This window comes from Lampris incognitus, chromosome 3 (genome assembly GCF_029633865.1).
Source record: "Lampris incognitus isolate fLamInc1 chromosome 3, fLamInc1.hap2, whole genome shotgun sequence".
NCBI classification, from domain to species: Eukaryota; Metazoa; Chordata; class Actinopteri; order Lampriformes; family Lampridae; genus Lampris; species Lampris incognitus.
Genome location: NC_079213.1, coordinates 56,038,685 through 56,066,668, shown reverse-complemented (window position 1 = coordinate 56,066,668; position 27,984 = coordinate 56,038,685). Strand labels below are relative to the sequence as shown.

Genomic DNA, 27,984 nt, shown 5'->3' with positions numbered 1-27,984 from the left:
CCTGCTGCATGAACCTCAAACCCCTCAGGCCTGCTGTGTGAACCTCAAACACCTCACAACTGCTGCATGAACCTCAAACACCTCACAACTGCTGCATGAACCTCAAACACCTTACAACTGCTGCATGAACCTCAAACACCTCAGACCTGCTGCTTGAACCTCAAACACCTCAGACCTGCTTCATGAACCTCAAACACCTCAGACCTGCTGCATGAACCTCAAAAACCTCAGACGTGCTGCATGAACCTCAAACACCTCAGACCTGCTGCATGGACCTCTAACACCTCAGAACTGCTGCATGAACCTCAAACACCTCAGACCTGCTGCATGAACCCCGAACACCTCAGAACTGCTGCGTCGACCTCAAACACCTCTGAACTGCTGCATGAACCTCATACACCTCAGACCTGCTGCATGAACCTCTATCACCTCAGACCTCCCGCTTGAACCTCAAACACCTCAGACCTGCTGCATGAACCTCAAACACCTTAGACCTCCTATATGAACCTCAAATACCTCAGACCTGCTGCATGAACCCCGAACACCTCAGACCTGATGCATGAACCTCGAACACCTCAGAACTGCTGCATGAACCTCAAACACCTCAGAACTGCTGCATGAACCTCAAACACCTCAGAACTGCTCCATGGACCTCAAACACCTCAGACCTTCTGCATGAACCTCAAACACCTCACAACTGCTGCATGAACCTCAAACACCTCAGACCTGCTGCTTGACCCCTGAACACCTCAGACCTGCTGCATGAACCTCAAACACCTCAGGCCTGCTGTGTGAACCTCAAACACCTCAGACCTGCTGCATGGGCCTCAAACACCTGAGAACTGCTGCGTGAACCTCAAACACCTCAGACCTGCTGCGTGAACCTCAAACACCTCAGACCTGCTGCATGAAGTCCGAACACCTCAGAACTGCTGCATGAACTTCAAACACCTAAGACCTGCTGCATGAACCTCAGACCTGCTGCATGAACCTCAAACACCTCAGACCTGCTGTATGAACCTCAATCACCTCAGACCTCCTGCTTGAACCTCAAACACCTCAGACCTGCTGCATGAACCTCAAACACCTCAGACCTCCTGCATGAACCTCAAACACCTCAGACCTGCTGCATGAACCCCGAACACCTCAGACCTGCTGCATTAACCTCGAACACCTCAGAACCGCTGCATTAACCTCGAACACCTCAGAACCGCTGCATGAACCTCAAACACCTCAGAACTGCTCCATGGACCTCAAACATCTCAGACCTGCTGCATGAACCTCAAACACCTCACAACTGCTGCATGAACCTCAAACACCTCACAACTGCTGCATGAACCTCAAACACCTCAGAGCTGCTGCATGAACCTCAAACACCTCACAACTGCTGCATTAACCTCAAACACCTCAGACCTGCTGCTTGAACCCTGAACACCTCAGACCTGCTGCATGAACCTCAAACACCTCAGAACTGCTGCATGAACCTCAAACACCTCACAACTGCTGCATGAACCTCAAACACCTCACAACTGCTGCATGTACCTCAAACACCTCAGACCTGCTGCATGAACCTCAATCACCTCAGACCTGCTGCATAAACCTCAAAAACCTCAGACCTGCTGCATGAACCTCAAACACCTCATACCTGCTGCATGAACCTCAAACACCTCAGACCTGCTGCATGAACCTCAAACACCTCAGACCTGCTGCGTGAACCTCAAACACCTCAGACCTGCTGCATGGACCTCAAACACCTCAGACCTGCTGCATGGACCTCAAACACCTCAGACCTGCTGCATGGGCCTCAAACACCTCAGAACTGCTGCGTGAACCTCAAACACCTCAGACCTGCTGCGTGAACCTCAAACACCTCAGACCTGCTGCATGAAGTCCGAACACCTCAGAACTGCTGCATGAACTTCAAACACCTAAGACCTGCTGCATGAACCTCAGACCTGCTGCATGAACCTCAAACACCTCAGACCTGCTGTATGAACCTCAATCACCTCAGACCTCCTGCTTGAACCTCAAACACCTCAGACCTGCTGCATGAACCTCAAACACCTCAGACCTCCTGCATGAACCTCAAACACCTCAGACCTGCTGCATGAACCCCGAACACCTCAGACCTGCTGCATTAACCTCGAACACCTCAGAACCGCTGCATTAACCTCGAACACCTCAGAACCGCTGCATGAACCTCAAACACCTCAGAACTGCTCCATGGACCTCAAACATCTCAGACCTGCTGCATGAACCTCAAACACCTCACAACTGCTGCATGAACCTCAAACACCTCACAACTGCTGCATGAACCTCAAACACCTCAGAGCTGCTGCATGAACCTCAAACACCTCACAACTGCTGCATTAACCTCACACACCTCAGACCTGCTGCTTGAACCCTGAACACCTCAGACCTGCTGCATGAACCTCAAACACCTCAGAACTGCTGCATGAACCTCAAACACCTCAGAACTGCTGCATGAACCTCAAACACCTCAGACCTGCTGAATGAACCTCAAACACCTCAGAACTGCTGCATGAACCTCAAACACCTCAGACCTGCTGCTTGAACCCCGAACACCTCAGACCTGCTGCATGAACCTCGAACACCTCAGAACTGCTGCATGAACCTCAAACACCTCAGAACTGCTGCATGAACCTCAAACACCTCAGAACTGCTCCATGGACCTCAAACACCTCAGACCTTCTGCATGAACCTCAAACACCTCACAACTGCTGCATGAACCTCAAACACCTCAGACCTGCTGCTTGACCCCTGAACACCTCAGACCTGCTGCATGAACCTCAAACACCTCAGGCCTGCTGTGTGAACCTCAAACACCTCACAACTGCTGCATGAACCTCAAACACCTCACAACTGCTGCATGAACCTCAAACACCTTACAACTGCTTAATGAACCTCAAACACTTCACAACTGCTGCATGAACCTCGAACACCTCAGACCTGCTGTGTGAACCTGGAACACCTCAGACCTGCTGCGTGAACCTTGAACACCTCAGACCTGCTGCATGAACCTCAAACACCTCAGAACTGCTGCATGAACCTCAAACACCTCACAACTGCTGCATGAACCTCAAACACCTCACAACTGCTGCATGAACCTCAAACACCTCAGACCTGCTGCATGAACCTCAAACACCTCAGACCTGCTGCATAAACCTCAAAAACCTCAGACCTGCTGCATGAACCTCAAACACCTCATACCTGCTGCATGAACCTCAAACACCTCAGACCTGCTGCATGAACCTCAAACACCTCAGACCTGCTGCGTGAACCTCAAACACCTCAGACCTGCTGCATGGACCTCAAACACCTCAGACCTGCTGCATGGGCCTCAAACACCTGAGAACTGCTGCGTGAACCTCAAACACCTCAGACCTGCTGCGTGAACCTCAAACACCTCAGACCTGCTGCATGAAGTCCGAACACCTCAGAACTGCTGCATGAACTTCAAACACCTAAGACCTGCTGCATGAACCTCAGACCTGCTGCATGAACCTCAAACACCTCAGACCTGCTGTATGAACCTCAATCACCTCAGACCTCCTGCTTGAACCTCAAACACCTCAGACCTGCTGCATGAACCTCAAACACCTCAGACCTCCTGCATGAACCTCAAACACCTCAGACCTGCTGCATGAACCCCGAACACCTCAGACCTGCTGCATTAACCTCGAACACCTCAGAACCGCTGCATGAACCTCAAACACCTCAGAACTGCTGCATGAACCTCAAACACCTCAGAACTGCTCCATGGACCTCAAACATCTCAGACCTGCTGCATGAACCTCAAACACCTCACAACTGCTGCATGAACCTCAAACACCTCACAACTGCTGCATGAACCTCAAACACCTCAGAGCTGCTGCATGAACCTCAAACACCTCACAACTGCTGCATTAACCTCAAACACCTCAGACCTGCTGCTTGAACCCTGAACACCTCAGACCTGCTGCATGAACCTCAAACACCTCAGAACTGCTGCATGAACCTCAAACACCTCAGAACTGCTGCATGAACCTCAAACACCTCAGACCTGCTGAATGAACCTCAAACACCTCAGAACTGCTGCATGAACCTCAAACACCTCAGACCTGCTGCTTGAACCCCGAACACCTCAGACCTGCTGCATGAACCTCAAACACCTCAGACCTGCTGCATGAACCTCAAACCCCTCAGGCCTGCTGTGTGAACCTCAAACACCTCACAACTGCTGCATGAACCTCAAACACCTCACAACTGCTGCATGAACCTCAAACACCTTACAACTGCTGCATGAACCTCAAACACCTCAGACCTGCTGCTTGAACCTCAAACACCTCAGACCTGCTTCATGAACCTCAAACACCTCAGACCTGCTGCATGAACCTCAAAAACCTCAGACGTGCTGCATGAACCTCAAACACCTCAGACCTGCTGCATGGACCTCTAACACCTCAGAACTGCTGCATGAACCTCAAACACCTCAGACCTGCTGCATGAACCCCGAACACCTCAGAACTGCTGCGTCGACCTCAAACACCTCTGAACTGCTGCATGAACCTCATACACCTCAGACCTGCTGCATGAACCTCTATCACCTCAGACCTCCCGCTTGAACCTCAAACACCTCAGACCTGCTGCATGAACCTCAAACACCTTAGACCTCCTATATGAACCTCAAATACCTCAGACCTGCTGCATGAACCCCGAACACCTCAGACCTGATGCATGAACCTCGAACACCTCAGAACTGCTGCATGAACCTCAAACACCTCAGAACTGCTGCATGAACCTCAAACACCTCAGAACTGCTCCATGGACCTCAAACACCTCAGACCTTCTGCATGAACCTCAAACACCTCACAACTGCTGCATGAACCTCAAACACCTCAGAACTGCTGCATGAACCTCAAACACCTCAGACCTGCTGCATGAACCTCAAACACCTCAGGCCTGCTGTGTGAACCTCAAACACCTCACAACTGCTGCATGAACCTCAAACACCTCACAACTGCTGCATGAACCTCAAACACCTTACAACTGCTGCATGAACCTCAAACACTTCACAACTGCTGCATGAACCTCGAACACCTCAGACCTGCTGTGTGAACCTGGAACACCTCAGACCTGCTGCGTGAACCTTGAACACCTCAGACCTGCTGCATGAACCTCAAACACCTCAGACCTGCTGCATGGGCCTCAAACACCTGAGAACTGCTGCGTGAACCTCAAACACCTCAGACCTGCTGCGTGAACCTCAAACACCTCAGACCTGCTGCATGAAGTCCGAACACCTCAGAACTGCTGCATGAACTTCAAACACCTAAGACCTGCTGCATGAACCTCAGACCTGCTGCATGAACCTCAAACACCTCAGACCTGCTGTATGAACCTCAATCACCTCAGACCTCCTGCTTGAACCTCAAACACCTCAGACCTGCTGCATGAACCTCAAACACCTCAGACCTCCTGCATGAACCTCAAACACCTCAGACCTGCTGCATGAACCCCGAACACCTCAGACCTGCTGCATTAACCTCGAACACCTCAGAACCGCTGCATGAACCTCAAACACCTCAGAACTGCTGCATGAACCTCAAACACCTCAGAACTGCTCCATGGACCTCAAACATCTCAGACCTGCTGCATGAACCTCAAACACCTCACAACTGCTGCATGAACCTCAAACACCTCACAACTGCTGCATGAACCTCAAACACCTCAGAGCTGCTGCATGAACCTCAAACACCTCACAACTGCTGCATTAACCTCAAACACCTCAGACCTGCTGCTTGAACCCTGAACACCTCAGACCTGCTGCATGAACCTCAAACACCTCAGAACTGCTGCATGAACCTCAAACACCTCAGAACTGCTGCATGAACCTCAAACACCTCAGACCTGCTGAATGAACCTCAAACACCTCAGAACTGCTGCATGAACCTCAAACACCTCAGACCTGCTGCTTGAACCCCGAACACCTCAGACCTGCTGCATGAACCTCAAACACCTCAGACCTGCTGCATGAACCTCAAACCCCTCAGGCCTGCTGTGTGAACCTCAAACACCTCACAACTGCTGCATGAACCTCAAACACCTCACAACTGCTGCATGAACCTCAAACACCTTACAACTGCTGCATGAACCTCAAACACCTCAGACCTGCTGCTTGAACCTCAAACACCTCAGACCTGCTTCATGAACCTCAAACACCTCAGACCTGCTGCATGAACCTCAAAAACCTCAGACGTGCTGCATGAACCTCAAACACCTCAGACCTGCTGCATGGACCTCTAACACCTCAGAACTGCTGCATGAACCTCAAACACCTCAGACCTGCTGCATGAACCCCGAACACCTCAGAACTGCTGCGTCGACCTCAAACACCTCTGAACTGCCGCATGAACCTCATACACCTCAGACCTGCTGCATGAACCTCTATCACCTCAGACCTCCCGCTTGAACCTCAAACACCTCAGACCTGCTGCATGAACCTCAAACACCTTAGACCTCCTATATGAACCTCAAATACCTCAGACCTGCTGCATGAACCCCGAACACCTCAGACCTGATGCATGAACCTCGAACACCTCAGAACTGCTGCATGAACCTCAAACACCTCAGAACTGCTGCATGAACCTCAAACACCTCAGAACTGCTCCATGGACCTCAAACACCTCAGACCTTCTGCTTGACCCCTGAACACCTCAGACCTGCTGCATGAACCTCAAACACCTCAGGCCTGCTGTGTGAACCTCAAACACCTCACAACTGCTGCATGAACCTCAAACACCTCAAAACTGCTGCATGAACCTCAAACACCTTACAACTGCTGCATGAACCTCAAACACTTCACAACTGCTGCATGAACCTCGAACACCTCAGACCTGCTGTGTGAACCTGGAACACCTCAGACCTGCTGCGTGAACCTTGAACACCTCAGACCTGCTGCATGAACCTCAAACACCTCAGAACTGCTGCATGAACCTCAAACACCTCACAACTGCTGCATGAACCTCAAACACCTCACAACTGCTGCATGAACCTCAAACACCTCAGACCTGCTGCATGAACCTCAAACACCTCAGACCTGCTGCATAAACCTCAAAAACCTCAGACCTGCTGCATGAACCTCAAACACCTCATACCTGCTGCATGAACCTCAAACACCTCAGACCTGCTGCATGAACCTCAAACACCTCAGACCTGCTGCGTGAACCTCAAACACCTCAGACCTGCTGCATGGACCTCAAACACCTCAGACCTGCTGCATGGGCCTCAAACACCTGAGAACTGCTGCGTGAACCTCAAACACCTCAGACCTGCTGCGTGAACCTCAAACACCTCAGACCTGCTGCATGAAGTCCGAACACCTCAGAACTGCTGCATGAACTTCAAACACCTAAGACCTGCTGCATGAACCTCAGACCTGCTGCATGAACCTCAAACACCTCAGACCTGCTGTATGAACCTCAATCACCTCAGACCTCCTGCTTGAACCTCAAACACCTCAGACCTGCTGCATGAGCCTCAAACACCTCAGACCTCCTGCATGAACCTCAAACACCTCAGGCCTGCTGTGTGAACCTCAAACACCTCACAACTGCTGCATGAACCTCAAACACCTCACAACTGCTGCATGAACCTCAAACACCTTACAACTGCTGCATGAACCTCAAACACCTCAGACCTGCTGCTTAAACCTCAAACACCTCAGACCTGCTTCATGAACCTCAAACACCTCAGACCTGCTGCAGGAACCTCAAAAACCTCAGACCTGCTGCATGAACCTCAAACACCTCAGACCTGCTGCATGGACCTCAAACACCTCAGAACTGCTGCATGAACCTCAAACACCTCAGACCTGCTGCATGCACCCCGAACACCTCAGACCTGCTGCTTGAACCTCAAACACCTCAGAACTGCTGCATGAACCTCAAACACCTCAGACCTACGGCATGAACCCCGAACACCTCAGAACTGCTGCGTGGACCTCAAACACCTCAGAACTGCTGCATGAACCTCAAACACTTCAGAACTGCTGCATGAACCTCATACACCTCAGACCTGCTGCATGAACCTCAATCACCTCAGACCTCCTGCTTGAACCTCAAACACCTCAGACCTGCTGCATGAGCCTCAAACACCTCAGACCTGCTGCATGAACCTCAAACCCCTCAGGCCTGCTGTGTGAACCTCAAACACCTCACAACTGCTGCATGAACCTCAAACACCTCACAACTGCTGCATGAACCTCAAACACCTTACAACTGCTGCATGAACCTCAAACACCTCAGACCTGCTGCTTGAACCTCAAACACCTCAGACCTGCTTCATGAACCTCAAACACCTCAGACCTGCTGCAGGAACCTCAAAAACCTCAGACCTGCTGCATGAACCTCAAACACCTCAGACCTGCTGCATGGACCTCAAACACCTCAGAACTGCTGCATGAACCTCAAACACCTCAGACCTGCTGCATGCACCCCGAACACCTCAGACCTGCTGCTTGAACCTCAAACACCTCAGACCTGCTGCAAGAACCTCAAACACCTCAGACCTGCTGCATGAACCTCAAACACCTCTGACCTGCTGCATTAACCGCGAACACCTCAGACCTGCTGCATGAACCTCGAACACCTCAGAACTGCTGCATGGACCTCAAACACCTCAGAACTGCTGCATGAACCTCAAACACCTCAGAACTGCTCCATGGACCTCAAACACCTCAGACCTGCTGCATTAACCTCAAACACCTCAGACCTGCTGCATTAACCGCGAACACCTCAGACCTGCTGCATGAACCTCGAACCCCTCAGGCCTGCTGTGTGAACCTCAAACACCTCACAACTGCTGCATGAACCTCAAACACTTCACAACCGCTGCATGAACCTCAAACACCTTACAACTGCTGCATGAACCTCAAACACCTCAGACCTGCTGCTTGAACCTCAAACACCTCAGACCTGCTGCTTGAACCTCAAACACCTCAGACCTGCTGCATGAACCTCAAACACCTCAGACCTGCTGCATCAACATCAAACACCTCAGACCTGCTGTATGAACCTCAAACACCTCAGACCTGCTGCATGAACCTCAAACACTTCAGAACTGCTGCATGAACCTCAAACACCTCAGACCTGCTGCATGGACCTCAAACACCTCAGAACTGCTGCATGAACCTCAAACACCTCAGACCTGCGGCATGAACCCCGAACACCTCAGAACTGCTGCGTGGACCTCAAACACCTCAGAACTAATGCATGAACCTCAAACACTTCAGAACTGCTGCATGAACCTCATACACCACAGACCTGCTGCATGAACCGCAATCACCTCAGACCTCCTGCTTGAACCTCAAACACCTCAGACCTGCTGCATGAACCTCAAACACCTCAGACCTGCTGCATGAACCTCAAACCCCTCAGGCCTGCTGTGTGAACCTCAAACACCTCACAACTGCTGCATGAACCTCAAACACCTCACAACTGCTGCATGAACCTCAAACACCTTACAACTGCTGCATGAACCTCAAACACCTCAGACCTGCTGCTTGAACCTCAAACACCTCAGACCTGCTTCATGAACCTCAAACACCTCAGACCTGCTGCAGGAACCTCAAAAACCTCAGACCTGCTGCATGAACCTCAAACACCTCAGACCTGCTGCATGGACCTCAAACACCTCAGAACTGCTGCATGAACCTCAAACACCTCAGACCTGCTGCATGAACCCCGAACACCTCAGACCTGCTGCTTGAACCTCAAACACCTCAGATCTGCTGCAAGAACCTCAAACACCTCAGACCTGCTGCATGAACCTCAAACACCTAAGACCTGCTGCATTAACCGCGAACACCTCAGACCTGCTGCATGAACCTCGAACACCTCAGAACTGCTGCATGGACCTCAAACACCTCAGAACTGCTGCATGAACCTCAAACACCTCAGACCTGCTGCTTGAACCCCGAACACCTCAGACCTGCTGCATGAACCTCAAACACCTCAGACCTGCTGCATGAACCTCAAACACCTCAGACCTGCTGCATGAACCTCAAACACCTCAGACCTACTGTGTGAACCTCAAACACCTCACAACTGCTGCATTAACCTCGAACACCTCACAACTGCTGCATGAACCTCAAACACCTCACAACTGCTGCATGAACCTCAAAAACCTCAGACCTGCTGCATGAACCTCAAACACCTCAGACCTGCTGCATGAACCTAAAACACCTCAGACCTGCTGCATGAACCTCAAACACCTCAGAACTGCTGCATTAACCTCAAACACCTCAGACCTGCTGTTTGAACCCCGAACACCTCAGACCTGCTGCATGAACCTCAAACACCTCAGACCTGTTGCATGAACCTCAAACACCTCAGACCTGCTGCATCAACATCAAACACCTCAGACCTGCTGCATGAACCTCAAACACCTCAGACCTGCTGCATGAACCTCAAACACCTCAGAACTGCTGCATGAACCTCAAACACCTCAGACCTGCTGCATGGACCTCAAACACCTCAGAACTGCTGCATGAACCTCAAACACCTCAGACCTGCGGCATGAACCCCGAACACCTAAGAACTGCTGCGTGGACCTCAAACACCTCAGAACTGCTGCATGAACCTCAAACACTTCAGAACTGCTGCATGAACCTCATACACCTCAGACCTGCTGCATGAACCTCAATCACCTCAGACCTCCTGCTTGAACCTCAAACACCTCAGACCTGCTGCATGAACCTCAAACACCTCAGACCTGCTGCATGAACCTCAAACCCCTCAGGCCTGCTGTGTGAACCTCAAACACCTCACAACTGCTGCATGAACCTCAAACACCTCAGAACTGCTGCATGAACCTCAAACACCTTACAACTGCTGCATGAACCTCAAACACCTCAGACCTGCTGCTTGAACCTCAAACACCTCAGACCTGCTTCATGAACCTCAAACACCTCAGACCTGCTGCAGGAACCTCAAAAACCTCAGACCTGCTGCATGAACCTCAAACACCTCAGACCTGCTGCATGGACCTCAAACACCTCAGAACTGCTGCATGAACCTCAAACACCTCAGACCTGCTGCATGAACCCCGAACACCTCAGACCTGCTGCTTGAACCTCAAACACCTCAGACCTGCTGCAAGAACCTCAAACACCTCAGACCTGCTGCATGAACCTCAAACACCTAAGACCTGCTGCATTAACCGCGAACACCTCAGACCTGCTGCATGAACCTCGAACACCTCAGAACTGCTGCATGGACCTCAAACACCTCAGAACTGCTGCATGAACCTCAAACACCTCAGAACTGCTCCATGGACCTCAAACACCTCAGACCTGCTGCATTAACCTCAAACACCTCAGACCTGCTGCATTAACCGCGAACACCTCAGACCTGCTGCATGAACCTCGAACCCCTCAGGCCTGCTGTGTGAACCTCAAACACCTCACAACTGCTGCATGAACCTCAAACACCTCACAACTGCTGCATGAACCTCAAACACCTTACAACTGCTGCATGAACCTCAAACACCTCAGACCTGCTGCTTGAACCTCAAACACCTCAGACCTGCTGCTTGAACCTCAAACACCTCAGACCTGCTGCATGAACCTCAAACACCTCAGACCTGCTGCATGAACCTCAAACACCTCAGACCTGCTGCGTGAACCTCAAACACCTCAGACCTGCTGCATGAAGTCCGAACACCTCAGAACTGCTGCATGAACCTCAAACACCTAAGACCTGCTGCATGAACCTCAGACCTGCTGCATGAACCTCAAACACCTCAGACCTGCTGTATGAACCTCAATCACCTCAGACCTCCTGCTTGAACCTCAAACACCTCAGACCTGCTGCATGAACCTCCAACACCTCAGACCTCCTGCATGAACCTCAAACACCTCAGACCTGCTGCATGAACCCCGAACACCTCAGACCTGCTGCATTAACCTCGAACACCTCAGAACCGCTGCATGAACCTCAAACACCTCAGAACTGCTGCATGAACCTCAAACACCTCAGAACTGCTCCATGGACCTCAAACATCTCAGACCTGCTGCTTGAACCCTGAACACCTCAGACCTGCTGCTTGAACCCTGAACACCTCAGACCTGCTGCATGAACCTCAAACACCTCAGAACTGCTGCATGAACCTCAAACACCTCAGAACTGCTGCATGAACCTCAAACACCTCAGAACTGCTGCATGAACCTCAAACACCTCAGACCTGCTGCTTGAACCCCGAACACCTCAGACCTGCTGCATGAACCTCAAACACCTCAGACCTGCTGCATGAACCTCAAACACCTCAGACCTGCTGCATGAACCTCAAACACCTCAGACCTACTGTGTGAACCTCAAACACCTCACAACTGCTGCATTAACCTCGAACACCTCACAACTGCTGCATGAACCTCAAACACCTCACAACTGCTGCATGAACCTCAAAAACCTCAGACCTGCTGCATGAACCTCAAACACCTCAGACCTGCTGCATGAACCTCAAACACCTCAGACCTGCTGCATGAACCTCAAACACCTCAGACCTCCTGCATGAAGTCCGAACACCTCAGAACTGCTGCATGAACCTCAAACACCTCAGACCTGCTGCATGAACCTCAGACCTGCTGCATGAACCTAAAACACCTCAGACCTGCTGCATGAACCTCAAAAACCTCAGAACTGCTGCATTAACCTCAAACACCTCAGACCTGCTGCTTGAACCCCGAAAACCTCAGACCTGCTGCATGAACCTCAAACACCTCAGACCTGCTGCATGAACCTCAGACCTGCTGCATGAACCTAAAACACCTCAGACCTGCTGCATGAACCTCAAACACCTCAGAACTGCTGCATGAACCTCAAACACCTCAGACCTGCTGCATGAACCTCAAACACCTCAGACCTGCTGCATCAACATCAAACACCTCAGACCTGCTGCATGAACCTCAAACACCTCAGACCTGCTGCATGAACCTCAAACACCTCAGAACTGCTGCATGAACCTCAAACACCTCAGACCTGCTGCATGGACCTCAAACACCTCAGAACTGCTGCATGAACCTCAAACACCTCAGACCTGCTGCATGAACCTCCAACACCTCAGACCTGCTGCATTAACCTCAAACACCTCAGACCTGCTGCATTAACCGCGAACACCTCAGACCTGCTGCATGAACCTCGAACCCCTCAGGCCTGCTGTGTGAACCTCAAACACCTCACAACTGCTGCATGAACCTCAAACACCTCACAACTGCTGCATGAACCTCAAACACCTTACAACTGCTGCATGAACCTCAAACACCTCAGACCTGCTGCTTGAACCTCAAACACCTCAGACCTGCTGCTTGAACCTCAAACACCTCAGACCTGCTGCATGAACCTCAAACACCTCAGACCTGCTGCATGAACCTCAAACACCTCAGACCTGCTGCGTGAACCTCAAACACCTCAGACCTGCTGCATGAAGTCCGAACACCTCAGAACTGCTGCATGAACCTCAAACACCTAAGACCTGCTGCATGAACCTCAGACCTGCTGCATGAACCTCAAACACCTCAGACCTGCTGTATGAACCTCAATCACCTCAGACCTCCTGCTTGAACCTCAAACACCTCAGACCTGCTGCATGAACCTCCAACACCTCAGACCTCCTGCATGAACCTCAAACACCTCAGACCTGCTGCATGAACCCCGAACACCTCAGACCTGCTGCATTAACCTCGAACACCTCAGAACCGCTGCATGAACCTCAAACACCTCAGAACTGCTGCATGAACCTCAAACACCTCAGAACTGCTCCATGGACCTCAAACATCTCAGACCTGCTGCTTGAACCCTGAACACCTCAGACCTGCTGCTTGAACCCTGAACACCTCAGACCTGCTGCATCAACCTCAAACACCTCAGAACTGCTGCATGAACCTCAAACACCTCAGAACTGCTGCATGAACCTCAAACACCTCAGAACTGCTGCATGAACCTCAAACACCTCAGACCTGCTGCTTGAACCCCGAACACCTCAGACCTGCTGCATGAACCTCAAACACCTCAGACCTGCTGCATGAACCTCAAACACCTCAGACCTGCTGCATGAACCTCAAACACCTCAGACCTACTGTGTGAACCTCAAACACCTCACAACTGCTGCATTAACCTCGAACACCTCACAACTGCTGCATGAACCTCAAACACCTCACAACTGCTGCATGAACCTCAAAAACCTCAGACCTGCTGCATGAACCTCAAACACCTCAGACCTGCTGCATGAACCTCAAACACCTCAGACCTGCTGCATGAACCTCAAACACCTCAGACCTCCTGCATGAAGTCCGAACACCTCAGAACTGCTGCATGAACCTCAAACACCTCAGACCTGCTGCATGAACCTCAGACCTGCTGCATGAACCTAAAACACCTCAGACCTGCTGCATGAACCTCAAACACCTCAGAACTGCTGCATTAACCTCAAACACCTCAGACCTGCTGCTTGAACCCCAAAAACCTCAGACCTGCTGCATGAACCTCAAACACCTCAGACCTGCTGCATGAACCTCAGACCTGCTGCATGAACCTAAAACACCTCAGACCTGCTGCATGAACCTCAAACACCTCAGAACTGCTGCATGAACCTCAAACACCTCAGACCTGCTGCTTGAACCCCGAAAACCTCAGACCTGCAGCATGAACCTCAAACACCTCAGACCTGCTGCATGAACCTCAAACACCTCAGACCTGCTGCATCAACATCAAACACCTCAGACCTGCTGCATGAACCTCAAACACCTCAGACCTGCTGCATGAACCTCAAACACCTCAGAACTGCTGCATGAACCTCAAACACCTCAGACCTGCTGCATGGACCTCAAACACCTCAGAACTGCTGCATGAACCTCAAACACCTCAGACCTGCGGCATGAACCCCGAACACCTCAGAACTGCTGCGTGGACCTTAAACACCTCAGAACTGCTGCATGAACCTCAAACACTTCAGAACTGCTGCATGAACCTCATACACCTCAGACCTACTGCATGAACCTCAATCACCTCAGACCTCCTGCTTGAACCTCAAACACCTCAGACCTGCTGCATGAACCTCAAACACCTCAGACCTGCTGCATGAACCTCAAACCCCTCAGGCCTGCTGTGTGAACCTCAAACACCTCACAACTGCTGCATGAACCTCAAACACCTCACAACTGCTGCATGAACCTCAAACACCTTACAACTGCTGCATGAACCTCAAACACCTCAGACCTGCTGCTTGAACCTCAAACACCTCAGACCTGCTTCATGAACCTCAAACACCTCAGACCTGCTGCAGGAACCTCAAAAACCTCAGACCTGCTGCATGAACCTCAAACACCTCAGACCTGCTGCATGGACCTCAAACACCTCAGAACTGCTGCATGAACCTCAAACACCTCAGACCTGCTGCATGAACCCCGAACACCTCAGACCTGCTGCTTGAACCTCAAACACCTCAGACCTGCTGCAAGAACCTCAAACACCTCAGACCTGCTGCATGAACCTCAAACACCTCTGACCTGCTGCATTAACCGCGAACACCTCAGACCTGCTGCATGAACCTCGAACACCTCAGAACTGCTGCATGGACCTCAAACACCTCAGAACTGCTGCATGAACCTCAAACACCTCAGAACTGCTCCATGGACCTCAAACACCTCAGACCTGCTGCATTAACCTCAAACACCTCAGACCTGCTGCATTAACCGCGAACACCTCAGACCTGCTGCATGAACCTCGAACCCCTCAGACCTGCTGTGTGAACCTCAAACACCTCACAACTGCTGCATGAACCTCAAACACCTCACAACTGCTGCATGAACCTCAAACACCTCAGACCTGCTGCTTGAACCTCAAACACCTCAGACCTTCTGCTTGAACCTCAAACACCTCAGACATGCTGCATGAACCTCAAACACCTCAGACCTGCTGCATCAACATCAAACACCTCAGACCTGCTGCATGAACCTCAAACACCTCAGACCTGCTGCATGAACCTCAAACACCTCAGAACTGCTGCATGAACCTCAAACACCTCAGACCTGCTGCATGGACCTCAAACACCTCAGAACTGCTGCATGAACCTCAAACACCTCAGACCTGCGGCATGAACCCCGAACACCTCAGAACTGCTGCGTGGACCTCAAACACCTCAGAACTAATGCATGAACCTCAAACACTTCAGAACTGCTGCATGAACCTCATACACCACAGACCTGCTGCATGAACCGCAATCACCTCAGACCTCCTGCTTGAACCTCAAACACCTCAGACCTGCTGCATGAACCTCAAACACCTCAGACCTGCTGCATGAACCTCAAACCCCTCAGGCCTGCTGTGTGAACCTCAAACACCTCACAACTGCTGCATGAACCTCAAACACCTCACAACTGCTGCATGAACCTCAAACACCTTACAACTGCTGCATGAACCTCAAACACCTCAGACCTGCTGCTTGAACCTCAAACACCTCAGACCTGCTTCATGAACCTCAAACACCTCAGACCTGCTGCAGGAACCTCAAAAACCTCAGACCTGCTGCATGAACCTCAAACACCTCAGACCTGCTGCATGGACCTCAAACACCTCAGAACTGCTGCATGAACCTCAAACACCTCAGACCTGCTGCTTGAACCTCAAACACCTCAGATCTGCTGCAAGAACCTCAAACACCTCAGACCTGCTGCATGAACCTCAAACACCTAAGACCTGCTGCATTAACCGCGAACACCTCAGACCTGCTGCATGAACCTCGAACACCTCAGAACTGCTGCATGGACCTCAAACACCTCAGAACTGCTGCATGAACCTCAAACACCTCAGAACTGCTCCATGGACCTCAAACACCTCAGACCTGCTGCATTAACCTCAAACACCTCAGACCTGCTGCATTAACCTCGAACCCCTCAGGCCTGCTGTGTGAACCTCAAACACCTCACAACTGCTGCATGAACCTCAAACACCTCACAACTGCTGCATGAACCTCAAACACCTTACAACTGCTGCATGAACCTCAAACACCTCAGACCTGCTGCTTGAACCTCAAACACCTCAGACCTGCTGCTTGAACCTCAAACACCTCAGACCTGCTGCATGAACCTCAAACACCTCAGACCTGCTGCGTGAACCTCAAACACCTCAGACCTGCTGCGTGAACCTCAAACACCTCAGACCTGCTGCATGAAGTCCGAACACCTCAGAACTGCTGCATGAACCTCAAACACCTAAGACCTGCTGCATGAACCTCAGACCTGCTGCATGAACCTCAAACACCTCAGACCTGCTGTATGAACCTCAATCACCTCAGACCTCCTGCTTGAACCTCAAACCCCTCAGACCTGCTGCATGAACCTCCAACACCTCAGACCTGCTGCATGAACCTCAAACACCTCAGACCTGCTGCATGAACCCCGAACACCTCAGACCTGCTGCATTAACCTCGAACACCTCAGAACCGCTGCATGAACCTCAAACACCTCAGAACTGCTGCATGAACCTCAAACACCTCAGAACTGCTCCATGGACCTCAAACATCTCAGACCTGCTGCATGAACCTCAAACACCTCACAACTGCTGCATGAACCTCAAACACCTCACAACTGCTGCATGAACCTCAAACACCTCAGAGCTGCTGCATGAACCTCAAACACCTCACAACTGCTGCATGAACCTCAAACACCTCAGACCTGCTGCTTGAACCCCAAACACCTCAGACCTGCTGCGTGAACCTCAAACACCTCAGAACTGCTGCATGAACCTCAAACACCTCAGAACTGCTGCATGAACCTGAAAAACCTCAGACCTGCTGCATGAACCTCAAACACCTCAGACCTGCTGCTTGAACCCCAAACACCTCAGAACTGCTGCATGAACCCCGAGCACCTCAGACCTGCTGCGTGAACCTCGAACACCTCAGACCTGCTGTGTGAACCTGGAACACCTCAGACCCTCTGCGTGAACCTTGAACACCTCAGACCTGCTGCATGAACCTCAAACACCTCAGACGTGCTGCATGAACCTCAAGTCACCACTTTGTCAGAAGTCAGGTTGCAGCATCTCTTTTGAATGACATGAAGACAAGTCAGAAGCACTCTTTATGATGATGAATCAGGGATTATTTTTTTTATTAATTGCCCCCTTGGTATTTGCAAACTGACTTTATTGAAGAGAGACCCCTTACTTTCCTTTTTTCTAAGCAGGCTTTCGTACGTTTTGCAGTTTTTTCTTTCACTTCCAGTGTCTTCCCCACAGTGAGGATGGGACTTTTGCAGTCTCCCTTCTCTCCCCTGCAGCTGTGCTTTCATGGGCCAACATTAGTATATGGCTTCTTGACCTACTCTGGGCTTTGTAGTTGTTTGCCAGCAGTGGCACCAAAAGGGAAGTGCATGTAGAGCTGAGACAGGAAGTGCTCTGGGCTGAGGTGGTGCTGCTACTTGGAAGAGCTGAGAATGAGCTGGGTCCAGGAAGGGCTGGGTTGGCTAGTTTCACAAGTTGTTGGCACAAGATTCTTCTTCTTCTTTAAGGCTTCCTCATTCGTGAGGGTTGCCAGCACCATCAGGATGACATGTTTGCCAAACAAGTCTCCTCCAGTTCTCTGTCCTGAGCTGATCTTGTTGCCTCCGATATTTTCAGACTAAGCCATTCTCTGTTGTCATCATGATACTGCCTTTTTGGTCGGCCTCTCTTGCGCTTTGCTGGTGTAGTTCCCAAAATCTTTGTCTTCGTTAATTTACTTCCACCTGGATGACAGGTATGCCCAAAGAATGATAGCTTTCTTTTCTTTATATGTGCCATTAGTCCTCCTTTTGTTCCTAATTCATTAAGGATGCTCGCATTCGTTCATTTCTCTGTCCAACTTATTGGAAGCATCCTACGATAAAGCGACATCTCTGCAGCCTCAACCTGTTTACCATCGCTTTTTTCACTGTCCAACTTTCAGCTCCATATGACAACACTGGCCAGACGAGTGCTTTAAGTAGACTGACTTTCACTTCTTTTCTTATTCCCCTATCTCTCCATATCGGTACCATCTCCATCATCTCACCATCTCAGGCCCAAAATTATTGATACAAATTGCTCCTCACTGACATGAGTGCTAATGATAACAATCAGGAATCAGGATCACGTTATTGTCATTTCTTTCATGTACTTGTGTACACAAAAGAAACAAAATTCTTCTTCCCCCAGCCCACAGCAGTGCGACACAAAAGACAAAAACACACATCCAAAATTCCTAAAAACGACACCACCAAAAACATACAAAAACTGAGAGAACAAAGGAAGAAGAAAAAAACAAACACAAACAGTTAACAACACCTCCGCGTCCTGTCAGACCGCCCTCGGTGTTTCCTCCTTGGGCACAGCTTGAGCCCAACGGAAGCAGTAGACCAGGCTCCCCCAGCCGATCCAACGCCAGCCCTCCCAGCCGGACACCTTTGACACACCTCCCCTCACTCCACACGATGACACCAAAAACACAGTCAACACTAGGCGAGGCCGCCACCAGACCGCCCTCGGTGTTATCGGAACTGCCTGTCTGCATGGGCTAGCAGTTAGCTTAGCCTGCCCCGCTTCCGTGTCCCATCACACATCCAAGATTAACTTGAACCCAGCTAAGGTATCAAAATACACTCTAGTCTCTCTCCTTCTCTGTACAAAACATTGTAACTGGCTTGGTATGGATGCCCAAATTATGATTTAAACATCCATTCTTGACAAAGTTGAATTACATAAAATATGCAGTGTCTATTTTTTTCATGAAGGGTGAAAAATGAGCAAATTGTTTAAACCTGGGTAAGAGCATTACTGAGGTTTGAACAGTCTGCTCACTGTTACTGTAACAGTGACCTGGACCACAACCACCAGCAATACACCAAAGTGACCAAGTCACATTTAGAAGAGTGTTTTTAGGCAGCATCCTCCGCCTTTGAGTTGGAAGCAGTGTGACTACTTCCATGTGTGGCAGCTTGCCCTGGTGTCCCGTACATAGCATGTGTCCTCTGTAAGGACGGCGTTTCACAGTGTAGTAGTGATGTACCATTACTCACCTGACCACAACATCAAACTCATCAATTCTCTGGCCCAGAGACTTATTGGCTAGGATTCCTCCATTTCCTATGATGATGCATTTCTTACAGCTCAAACTGTGAGAGAAAAAACACAGTCACTTAGCTATAGATGTGGATATATATTTTTGTACACACATCAATTACAAAAATAGTCAAAATTCTGCAAATTTTACTTTAACCTGGCTTTGGTTTTTGTTTAACATTGGTAATCATTTGAATTCTATTTAAGTAGGTGCTGTCCTGATTGCCAAGTACCGTTCCAGTGCTCTTTCACGTAAATACGTTTCTGAAAACATTTGACATCATTGGAAATGTAAATTTACCCAAATGCTAGTAATCATTCTGAAAGAGGAGGCAACCCTCTTTTTCAAAATGATCACCCTCAACCAACAGAGATCTCCCTCCACATGTTTACTGTACACTTGAACCTGCACAGCATGCATGTATGTAGACACTGAGTTTACAAAACATAAGGGGCACCTTTCTTATATCGCACTGCACCCCATTTTGCACCAAAGTCCTGTTGGATTGGCTGGTGAAAGATCTCTTCTCTGAGCAGCTTGTTCTATCTCACCCAACACATGTCTAATTAGATTAAAGTAACTGTGACCAGGCAGGGTAGCATCTTAGAATTGATTCCTTTGTCAAATGATTTTTTGACAATTATATCCTTGATGCATGACACAATTCTACTAAAAAAAAATTCTCAGATGATTACAATGCTGCCATGAAGGAACGCAGCTTATCAGACAACGTTTTACCATTTAATGTTTTCTTTATTCTTCTCACTACAACTGAAATTTTTTGTTATTTGCCGAAAATGGAACTTAGTTGCCAGCTCTCATGCTGTAGAGCCACTCGTTCTCTGTATAATGTCAGCAGCCTTTAAAATCAGTTTCCTCAACAGGACATTTTCGACCACCTGTAGAGTGTCCTTTGGATGGGGAACCATTCTAGAAATACATCTCCCTGTTGTGCTTGAAAACCAAGCAGCACTGTGGTTTGTGACCAAGTCAAACCAGTGCCCCTCACCGTCAAAAAGCATTTAAATCTTGGTTACCTTCCTCACATACACAATTCCAAGTCTCCCCTGTCCCAAACCTTGAAAATACTTATTTTGATGCTTTTTGTCCCTTTAATCTATAGCACCTGAAGTGGTGAAATCACCTAGGAATCGTAGCTTTCACCTGGATTCACCAAGTCCGTATGATGGAGAGTGCAGTCATCGCTGATATTTTGTACAAACAGCATATACACCTATACATTTTTTAACTCAGTAACACGACATAGAAGTCTACTCTGTGCAAGCAAATCCTGGTTTCTAATAGAGGAAATAGGTCCTGTGAGCTGATGAGGCTGAACTATTCCATTTCAGACTGGCACACCTCCTAAACTGCTTGGCTTGAAGAGCTTTACAAGGATCCCTTTTAAATAGTCTTGCTCCAAATTATCTTTCAATCTCTGCTGTCGAGACGGGAAAAGTGTAAAAATTAGCGGTGTGACTGTGTGACAGTGAACTGGTGCTCTTTGGCCTGAGCTAGCTGAGAATGCAGCCTGTTTAGTCTGGACTGCTTAATCCCTGATGGAAAAATAAACACATTCCCAACTGTCTTCTATAGTTGATGAAATAAGGTCAGCACACACTGGCTCTGGAAATAACAATTTCTTTATAAAGACAAAAGCTAAAATCAAAGTTAATAATAATTTAAAAAAAAGGATTACTGCATTGGGACATCTGGGATTCATTGTCAATATTATACAGGCCAAAACCTAAGCAAAGATTTTGCACTAATTTGACTTATCTAAGGTAGTAAAGTGTTTTCAGTAGCCTGCAAAAATGACCATGAAATTCCAATAGTGTGTGTACCTAACTAATGCTGAAGAGGTGACAGATGTTGTCTGTTGTGTACACTATCTTCAGGTGGCCTTAATCGGAGGGCTTTTACTGAATGGTTTATTAAATGGGTTCATTTTGTCAGTAATTCCATTCATGGAAGCCTTCTCTCTCTTAAGTGTTATTATTTTCAATACCATGAGCATATAAGGAGCAGAATAAAGAAGAAGAAAAGAAAAGTGTGTTGTGACAGCTGTTGCATGTAGATGTGATTATGGCAGAATGACTGCCACCAACTTACCTGTCAAGCTCATCTCCCAGGCCATACCTTTTAGTGGCTGCTAGGAGAATATCTATGATCTTTTCTGGGGGGGGGGGGGACAGAGAGAGAGAGAGAGAGAGAGAGAGAGAGAGAGAGAGAGAGAGAGAGAGAGAGAGAGAGAGAGAGAGAGAGAGAGAGAGAGAGAGAGAGAGAGAGAGAGAGAGAGAGAGAGAGAGAGAGAGAGAGAGAGACTGTGTCAGTGAACAGAACAGTGCAGTAAGGCAGCAGTGACTGTGGGTGAGGGGAATGTGGAAAGGTAGACCAAGAAGCTGTCATCTTTTACATCCATCACAGAGACATGGCTGGGCAAGGCAGGAGCTCCCATATACTCCTTACCTCTGTGAAGGGATGGCTGTATACAGCAGAGGACATTTCAGAGTGTAGATTATGAAGATAAACCTTAAATTCAGTGTTTTGAACATCACAGTCACTACCATATGTAAGCTGTGCTTGCACCTCCAAGAAGGGGGATACCTCACAGCTTTGGCAGTTAAAGCCTTCCCAACTGATTTCTGACTCATTCGGGTTAACAGATGTAGGCTCTTGGATTAAATGGAATAACAGATACACTTACTCACACACACAACACACACACACAATAATACTTAAATAAATTAATTGTAGCTAGCAAGGTAATGAATAAGGGGTAACCAGGTTTTCTCAATCAGTGAACGTTTATCTTTTAAAACTATCTTATTTTCTCCAGATGTAAGGTGTTTGACAGGTCACTGAGTCACATCTTAGTAGCAGGGACCCCCTTTTCTTTCCAAAACAAAAGAAGCAACCCCTTTGCTGTAATAAGGCAATAAGAGAGAACGTGTTGTTGAGAGGCAGTCAGACTGGTCTGCATATCAGACCTTCCGAATGCAGTCAGACTGGTCTGCATATTAGACCTTCCGAATGCAGTCAGACTGGTCTGCATATCAGACCTTCCGAGAATGATTAAAAGAGGATCCGGTTCTAACTGGGTGTTGATCATTTACACAGTATTTTAAATATTTATATCTAGTAGGTCTGTACAGGGGCGTAACGAATCAGCACCGGGCCCTGATGCAAGATGGTCAAAGCGGGCCCTATAGTAATAGGTCGGATCACCACAACGCGCACCTCTAAACACAGATGAAAACATAACGGTGACGACGCACCAACACATAGGCCTACATACACATAATGGTGACAGCGCACCAACACATAGGCCTACATAAACATAATGGTAATGGTGCACCAACACGTAGGCCTACATACACATAATGGTGACAGCGCACCAACACATAGGCCTTCATACACATAATGGTGACAGCACACCAACACATAGGCCTACATACACATAATGGTGACAGCGCACCAACACATAGGCCTACATACACATAATGGAGACGGTGCACCAACACATAGGCCTACATAAAGATAATGGTGACAGTGCACCAACACATAAGCCTACATAAACATAATGGTGATGACGCACTAACATATAAGCCTACATAAACATAATGGTGACAGTGCACCAACACATAGGCATACATAAACATGATGGTGATGGTACACCAACACATAGGCCTACATAAACATAATGGTGATGGTGCATGACCACATAGGCCTACATACACATAATGGTGACAGCGCACCAACACATAGGCCCTACATAAACATTATGGTGACAGTGCACCGACACATAGGCCTACATAAACATTATGGTGACAATGCACCAACACATAGGCCTACATAAACATAATGGTGACAATGCACCAACACATAGGCCTACATAAACATAATGGTGACAATGCACCAACACATAGGCCTACATAAACATTATGGTGACAGCGCACCAACACATAGGTCTGCACAAACATAATGGTGACAATGCACCAACACATACACTCACTGGCCACTTTATTAGGTAGACCTTGCTAGTACCAGGTTGGACCCCCTTTTGCCTTCAGAGCTGCCTTAATCCTTCGTGGCATAGATTCAACAAGGTACTGGAAACATTCCTCAGAAAGTTTGGTCCATATTGACATGATAGCATCACGCAGTTGCTGCAGATTTGTCGGCTGCACATCCATGATGCGAATCTCCCGGTCCACCACATCCCAAAGGTGCTCTATTGGATTGACATCTGGTGACTGTGGAGGCCATTTGAGTACAGTGAACTCATTGTCATGTTCAAGAAACCAGTCTGAGATGATTCGAGCTTTATGACATGGCGCGTTATCCTGCTGGAAGTAGCCATCAGAAGATGGGAACACTGTGGTCATAAAGGGATGGACATGGTCAGCAACAATACTCAGGTAGGCTGTGGCGTTGACACGATGCTCAATTGGTACTAAGGGGCCCAAAGTGTGCCAAGAAAATATCCCCCACACCATTACACCACCACCACCAGCCTGAACCGTTGATACAAGGCAGGATGGATCCATGCTTTCATGTTGTTGACGCCAAATTCTGACCCTACCATCCGAATGTCGCAGCAGAAATCGAGACTCATCAGACCAGGCAACGTTTTTCCAATCTTCTATTGTCCAATTTTGGTGAGCCTGTGCGAATTGTAGCCTCAGTTTCCTGTTCTTAGCTGACAGGAGTGGCACCCGGTGTGGTCTTCTGCTGCTGTAGCCCATCTGCCTCAAGGTTCGACGTGTTGTGCGTTCAGAGATGCTCTTCTGCATACCTCGGTTGTAATGAGTGGTTATTTGAATTACTGTTGCCTTTCTATCAGCTCGAACCAGTCTGGCCATTCTCCTCTGACCTCTGGCATAAACAAGGCATTTTCGCCCGCAGAACTGCTGCTCACTGGATATTTTCTCTTTTTCAGACCATTCTCTGTAAACCCTAAAGATGGTTGTGCGTGAAAATCCCAGTAGATCAGCAGTTTCTGAAATACTCAGACCAGCCCGTCTGGCATGAACAACCATGCCACGTTCAAAGTCACTTAAATCACCTTTCTCCCCATTCTGATGCTCGGTTTGAACTGCAGCAGATCGTCTTGACCATGTCTACATGCCTAAATGCATTGAGTTGCTACCATGTGATTGGCTGATTAGAAATTTGCGTTAACGAGCAGTTGGACAAGTGTGCCTAATAAAGTGGCCGGTGAGTGTAGGTCTGCATAAACATCATGGTGACAATGCACCAACACATAGGCCTACATAAACATAATGGTGACAATGCACCAACACATAGGCCTACATAAACATTATGGTGACAGCGCACCAACACATAGGCCTACATAAACATTATGGTGGCAGCGCACCAACACAAAGGTCTGCATAAACATAATGGTGACTGCACACCAACACATACGTAAGCACCGCACATTGACAAGTTGCTGTCAGTTTAGTTAACGTTACTGGTCTAATTTAAACTAGCTGTAGGCTATCGTATAGCCTCGCCACATGATTGAATTGAGACTTGACATGGAGAACTACATGCATCCAGTATTACCCAGCAATCATTACATATTATGCGTAAAATTATGAAAAATATACCAAAATAAGAAGCACTCGTTCATTTAATTGAATAGTTTTAGTTTATGTCTCGTGTTTCATAGTTTTTAGATTACTGCAGACTACTTTATGTAAAAACCATAATGGAGAATGCCTTTTTGTGGGTATATATGGCTCACTCCACGGGCCCATTCACCTTCGTGGGCGGGCTCCTATGCAGTTGCATACCCTGGATGCCCCTGGGTCTCTATCTTTGGGCAAAGAGCAAAGCTATGTAGCAGAGTAATTTTGGCTGACTGACATTTTTCACATGAGGGTGACAAGTCGGGAGACATCTGGTGTAGCCTAACTCTGGAATAATGGAGTCGGTACAAATGTTTAAATTGGATAAGGCAGTGTTTAGCGTTGTTTGAGCATGTATGTATTCGCTCCAGGCTTCCCTCCCAAATTTCATCAGCAATCTGCAGACACAACTCTTCCTCCCATTTTGTCTTAATACCTTCCGACGAGGGTACATCAGCCTGCTGTAAGGTGTCATAAATAAAGGATAAAAGTTTATTTGAGCTTGGTGATCTTTTGAGGCATACATCTATCATTGAACAGTTGGCTGCCTCAAATCCTGGTAGATGTTTCTGACCGTAATCCCTTACTTGCAAATCTCTTATCTCATCTCATCATTAGCCACTTCTCCGGGGTTGGGTCGTGGTGGCAGCAAGCTAAGTAGGGCACTCCAGATGTCCCTCTCCCCAGCAATGCCCTACAGCTCCACCTGGGGGATCCCAAGGCATTCCCAGTCGCTCCAGCGAGTTCTGGGTCTACCCCGGGGTCACCTTCCAGTTGGACGTGCCCAGAAAACGTCCAAAGGAAGGCACCCAGGAGGCATCCTAATCAGATGCCCGAACCACCTCAACTGGCTTCTTTCAATGCGAAGGAGCAGCGGCTCAACTCCGAGCGCCCTCCGTATGTCCGAGCTCCTCACCCTATCTGTAAGGCTGAGCCCAGACACCCTACGGAGGAAACTCATTTCAGCTGCTTGTATCCGAGGTCTCACCCTTTCTGTCACTACCCAAAGCTCATGACCATAGGTGAGGGTTGGAACGAAGATTGACTGGTAAATTGAGAGCTTTGCCTCCCGGCTCAGCTCCCTCTTTACCACAATGGTCCGGTACAACGTTCGCATTACTGCTGATGCTGCACCAATCCACCTGTCAATCTCCCGCTCCATCCTACCCTCACTCATGAACAAGACCCCGAGATACTTGAACTCTTTCACTTGAGGCAACAACTCATCCCCAACCCGGAGGGAGCAATCCACCATTTTCCAGTAGAGAACCATGGCCTCAGACTTGGAGGTGCTGACTCTCATCCCGGCCATTTCACACTCAGCTGCAAACCGCCCCAGTGCATGCTCTAGGTCGCGTTCTGATGTAGCCAACAAAACCACATCACCTGCGAAGAGCAGAGATGCAATTCTGAGGTTCCCAAAACAGACACACTCCTCACCTTGGCTACGCCTTGAGATCCTGTCCATGAATATAAAAAAAAAACAGAATCGGAGACATTACTTGCAAATATCTAAAGAAATTGTTTCCTGGAAGATTGTGTTTCTCCTGGACCTGAGCGAAGGAGGCAAAAGAGCCATCAAAGTACAAATCACCTATAGTGTGGATGACAGCCACTTTCTACAATTTGAAAGTACCATCCAGGTTAGATGGGGCAAAAGTAGCATTACCAGCTATCGGAAGGGCAAAGGATAAGGGTTTAAGATTACAGTGAGACCTAATTTGTTTCCATACACATAACTATATTATTGAGGTCGTGGGACGCTGGAGCCTATCCCAGCAGTCATTGGGCAGCAGGCGGGGACACACCCCGCCAGTCCACCACATGGCAAGATTATAATATATATAATATAAGGTGTCTCCCCGCCTGCCACCCGGGATAGGCTCCAGCATCCCACGACCCCAATTGGGATGAGCGGCTTGGATGGATGGTCAAGAGATAACCCACCTGAGCACGGGGAGAACATGCAGAGCCCACACAGCCACTGCACATTCACAGGCATGGGGAGAACATGCAACTCCCCAGTGCTAACCACGCCCCAAGGCGAGAATCGAACCCAGGACCTTCTTGTTGTGAGGCAGTCATGCAAGCACTGCAACACGGAGCCATAAGTGTGCCTAAAGTCTGCAAGCCTAGAATCAAATCTCAGAAATACATCCTCTCCTGTGTTTCTTCTGTGCTTTATCTCTCAGCCAGACTTTTTAAATATATTAAA

General features: G+C 48.8%; 1 protein-coding gene across 2 annotated transcripts in view; it reads right to left on the bottom strand.

Moving 5' to 3' along the window:
* The window catches only part of st3gal3a (ST3 beta-galactoside alpha-2,3-sialyltransferase 3a), a 121,905-nt gene that overhangs the window by 43,662 nt on the left and 50,259 nt on the right, over positions 1 to 27,984 (bottom strand). For both annotated transcript variants that reach the window (XM_056276100.1, XM_056276101.1), the window contains exons 6-7: positions 22,246 to 22,309; positions 20,090 to 20,185 (exon numbers count right to left, since the gene is read on the bottom strand). In XM_056276100.1, the coding sequence (XP_056132075.1) occupies positions 20,090 to 20,185; positions 22,246 to 22,309 (160 nt within the window). The remainder of the gene's footprint in view (positions 1 to 20,089; positions 20,186 to 22,245; positions 22,310 to 27,984) is intronic.